Raw genomic sequence first — 4,883 nt, forward strand, 5'->3', positions numbered from 1 at the left:
GCTGATTTCCTTCAGAATGGATAGGTTTGATCTTCTTGCAGTCCATGGGACTCTCAAGAGTCTCCTCCAGCACCATAATTCAAAAGCATCAATTCTTCGGCAATCAGCCTTCTTTATGGTCCAGCTCTCACTTCCAAACATCACTACTGGGAAAACCATAGCTTTAACTATACGGACCTTTGTCGGCAAGGTGATGTCTCTGCTTTTTAAGATGCTGTCTAGGTTTGTCATTGCTTTCCTCCCAAGAAGCAGGCATCTTTTAATTTTGTGGCTGCTGTCACCATCTGCAGCAAATGTGTGACCCATTTCATTGATTTTGCAAAGAAAACTCCCATCCCACCCACCGCTCCTCCAGTACAGAGACAGACTTCTCCTTGAGAAAGACACCTGAGGTTTTCTGAGCCAAGCTGAGGTCAAAGGAGATCTAATCATGTTTAGACGCTCATTCATCAGGATGTCCATATGGACCCCCCCCCCAACCCATCCATACAGTTTGCCCAGGAAACAGAAAACAGCAACAAAATGCAGTTTGTATTTTTGCACCGATTAATAATGAAGCGTAACAAGTTTAAACAGAATGATAGCAGTAGTCAGCAGACAGTTAAAACCAAGGGTAGATGATGACGGTAGTTGACTAAATTGTATCAGAGCAAATATTGTCCTATTTGAAAAAATTCTAAACAAGGACCACAAACAGTACAGGGAAATCTGCAGAATGTTTCTGCAGGCGAGGCTGCTTTGCAAAGAGATAGGACCAGGAGATTAAAGACCAGTTGGATGCTGGCAGTGAATTTTGCTACTATCCCTAGTGTGTGTGTTTACGTGTGGGGTGTGTGTGTGTGTGTGTGTTAGTTTCTGTAGACAACCTATTTTATTGAGCATTCGCCCTGATTTGCTTGCAAAACACTTATGCAAAATTTAGATTATATTTTGCATTTATTAAGCATTCGTTTTGATTTGCTTGCAGGAATTTTATAGGAAAATGAGCATTTATCCTGCTCAGTGCTTCCCCCCCCCCCAACAAATGTTTTGGGGCACTCTCATTTTGACTCAAGAAAATCACCATTTTATAGTTCAAATCAGGAAAAATAAATACAGCAAATGGACAAAAGTACAAAGATTCACAAAATGTTTAGGGGGTATGCGTGCCCCTGCATCCCCCCAGAAAAAAGCACTGATCCTGCTTTCATTTGGATTTGCCTACAGCGTGTTTATTCACCTTTCCATTAAGCATTTGATCATTCTATATCTTTTAATACATTTCCCAGCACTTTCTTAACCACAATAGCACCTTCCTTCCTTCCTTCCTTCCTTCCTTCCTTCCTTCCTTCCTTCCTTCCTTCCTTCCTTCCTTCCTTCCTTCCTTTTTTTTTAAGAATTATTTTTATTAAGGATTTTCTTGGGTTACAAAGGTACTGCAATGTCTCTTTTCTTCTTCTTCTTCTTCTTCTTCTTCTTCTTCTTCTTCTTCTTCTTCTTCTTCTTCTTCTTCTTCTTCTTCTCCCATGTATCATTTTTACACATCAATTTTACTTCTTATTTCTACTAATAATCTACTATTAGTAGGCACTTGAATCCCTCCTACAAAATACTGACAATCTGGAGGCACATTGTGTTTGTGTGTTGTGCTTGTGTGTGACTAAGCCAGCCTGCTGCTCTCAAGTGAAGTGGAGGAGGCTGAGGTAAAGCTGTGAGCACACCATACATTGAAAGCACATGACTTCTCCCAAAGAATCGTGGGAGCTGTAGTTTGCACCCCACAGAACTACAATTCCCAGTACCCTTAAAAAACCACCATTCCCACGATTCTTTTGTGGGGAAGTCATCTGACATACCCTCCAACTTTTCTCAGATGAAAATAAGGACACCCTGTTTAATAATAATAATAATAATAATAATAATAATAATGCCCTACCCATCTGACTGGGTTGCCCCAGTCACTCTGGGCAACTTACAACATATATAAGAACATAATAAAACATTAAACATCTTCTCTATCCAGGGCTGCCTTCAGTTGTCTTCTAAATTTGTATAGTCACTTATCTCCTTAGTTTTGGGTGTGTGTGTGTCACATAACTTCATACCCTCCAATAAAAATAGGGACGTCTTACTATACCGTCCAACATTTCTCTGATGAAAATAGGGACTTCCTAAGGAAAAGCGGGATGTTCCAGGATCAAATCAGAAACCGGGATGGCTTCTGTAAGTCCAGGACTGTCCCTGGAAAATAGGGACACTTGGAGGGTCTGATATGAATGTAGGACTCTAGTCCAGCATCCTGTTCTCACAGCAGCCACCCAGATGCATGTGGGAAACCCACAAGCAGCAACCCAGTACAAGAGCACTCTCCTCTCCTGCAGTTTCCAGCAACTGCTATTCAGAAGCCTATTGCCTCAAGCAGAGCATAAACATCATGGCTAGCAGCTGTTAAAAGCCTTCTCCATGAATTAGTCTGATCTTCTTTTAAAGCTATCCAAGTTGGTGACCATCACTGCCTCCAGTGGGAGTGAGTTCCATAGTTTAACAAGGCACTATATGGGAAAAAGGTGCTTTCTTTTATACGTCTTTAATCTTCCAGCATTCAGTTACATTGTGTGCCCATGAGTTGCAGTGTTATGAGAGAAGGGGGAAACCTCTCTGTACCCGTTTTCTCAGCATCATGCATATCATATTTTTCCGTGTATAAGACAACGCTTTTTGCTAAACAAAATCAGGCAAAAATGGGGTGTCGCCTTATACACGGATAGTGGGGGGGACATGCTATTAATGGCAGCAGCAAGCAGGAGATTGGCAGCGGCGATTGGGTGGGTGATTGGTGGCTGCGGCAAGGCCTGCTGGTGATTGGCTGTGGCTGTGGCAATTGAGCAGGCGATTGGCGGCTGTGGCAAGTGGGCTGTTGGTGGCAGCAAGCGGGCAGACAATTGGCGGCTGCGGCGAAGTGTGCGATCAGCAGTGGTTGCGGCAAGCGATTGGCAGTGGCAGGCAGGCAGGTGAGCGACTGGCGGAAGTGACCTCCCCCACCCCCACCCCACAAAGCTAAACAACTTAATTTCTTAATATTGGGTTAAAAATAGGGGTCATCTTATACATGGGGGCATCTTATACACGAAAAAATACGGTAATTGTCTGCACATCTATCATTTGCCCTTTTACTCGCCTTTTCTCTAAACCAATGCTGCAGCCTTCATGCAGCGAATGTGCTTTAAATGTACCATGTGCATGCAACCTTGTATACAATGGCAGCTCTGGCATTTTTGTACATGGAATGCGGGAAGGAAATATCTCTACCCTTTGTCTCAGTAACCAAAATGCTTCCAGCCAGCTCTGGCTAGTGTCCAGCCTCTGAGGAAACGAAGTCAATGATGCACAATATAAATTACTGCATTGGTCTGAATATAAGCCACACCAGCAAATAAGCCGCACCTTTAAAATTCAAGGGAGGAAAAAAAAAAGACAATGTCCGAATATAAGCTGCTCGCTTAAAATTGGGTTACAGGCTGAAAATCGCTGTGGTTGGTAGAATTGTAACTGAGCCAACTTAAGCCCTTGATCTTGCAAGCCCGCAAAAGTTACCGCACAATCGCTAAAATGGCAAATTGCTATTTAATTGCTACAATTCCGCAGGCACTCACACCCGTAAATGACAAATGCAGAAGAAAATCCTACGGGTTGATTGCACAACAGTCTCAAGCTTGGCAATAAAACATTTTTTTTGTTCCGTTTTGCCGTATGTCTGTTTCAGCAGCGATATCGTAAAAATCAATCTTTGTAAGGTCGCAAATTTAAGTCGCACTTTAACTTTTCACGGTCTGGATTTGGAAAAAAAGTGTGGCTTATATTCGGGCCAATACAGTATTGTGTTTTATAGACAAATATATAGACAATCTGTGCTTTCCGCCTCTGTGTTCAGGTTCGTTGCATGGACCTCCCTCTGCTCTGTTTAAATGGATAGTCTAAACCACACCACAGTGACCCATTTTGTGTTCTTGGGGTTGACTGGCAACTGGCGGCGACTTGAGCTGGCTTTATTTGCCATCTTCTCTATCATCTACCTGCTCATCCTAGCAGGTAACTTCCTCATCATGGTGACCGTGGTTTGTGACCGGAGTCTCCACACGCCCATGTACTTCTTCCTGGGCAACCTCTCTTTCATCGACATCTGCCATTCCTCCGTCACCGCACCAAAGATGCTATACGACTTCCTGTTTGCCCGGAAGACCATCTCCTTTGAAGGCTGCATAACCCAGCTCTTCTTCCTCCACCTTAGTGCCTGTGCCGAGATCTTCCTTCTCACCATCATGGCCTACGACCGCTATGTCGCCATCTGCCACCCGCTGCAGTACATGTCCATCATGAACCTGAAGGTCTGCATCTGGTTGGTGGGCGCCCTGTGGGTGGGAGCCATGGTCCATTCCCTGGTGCAGACTGTCCTCACCATCCGCCTCCCGTATTGCGGCCCTAACGTCATAGACAGCTTTTTCTGCGACGTTCCCCCCGTCATCAAGTTGGCCTGCACTGACACTTACTTGACAGGGCTACTGATTGTGTCCAATAGCGGCATGATCTCCTTAGTTTGTTTCTTGGCCCTCCTGGCTTCCTACGTCATCATCCTGGTATCGCTAAGAGGGAGGACCGCCGAGGGGAGGCGCAAGGCCCTCTCCACCTGTGCCGCCCACCTCCTTGTCGTGGTGTTGTTCCTGGGGCCTTGCCTCGTCCTTTACACCCGCCCTGCCTCGAGCTTCTCCATGGAGAAAGTGGTGGCTGTCTTCTACACCGTGGTGACTCCCGTGCTCAACCCGGTCATCTACACGCTGAGGAACGAAGAGGTGAAGCACGCCATGAAGAAACTCAGGGACCGAAAGGTCTTCTCTTGGAGGAAATGA

General features: G+C 45.0%; 1 protein-coding gene across 1 annotated transcript; it reads left to right on the top strand.

Annotated features, from left to right (window-relative positions):
- Positions 1 to 3,944: 3,944 nt before the first annotated feature.
- On the top strand, positions 3,945 to 4,883 carry LOC118094833 (olfactory receptor 4E2). The gene has a single exon (XM_035135533.2). It carries the CDS (start codon positions 3,945 to 3,947, stop codon positions 4,881 to 4,883), a length of 939 nt encoding a protein of 312 aa, XP_034991424.1.

Source organism: Zootoca vivipara, chromosome 13, assembly GCF_963506605.1.
Source record: "Zootoca vivipara chromosome 13, rZooViv1.1, whole genome shotgun sequence".
In the NCBI taxonomy this organism is placed as follows: domain Eukaryota; kingdom Metazoa; phylum Chordata; class Lepidosauria; order Squamata; family Lacertidae; genus Zootoca; species Zootoca vivipara.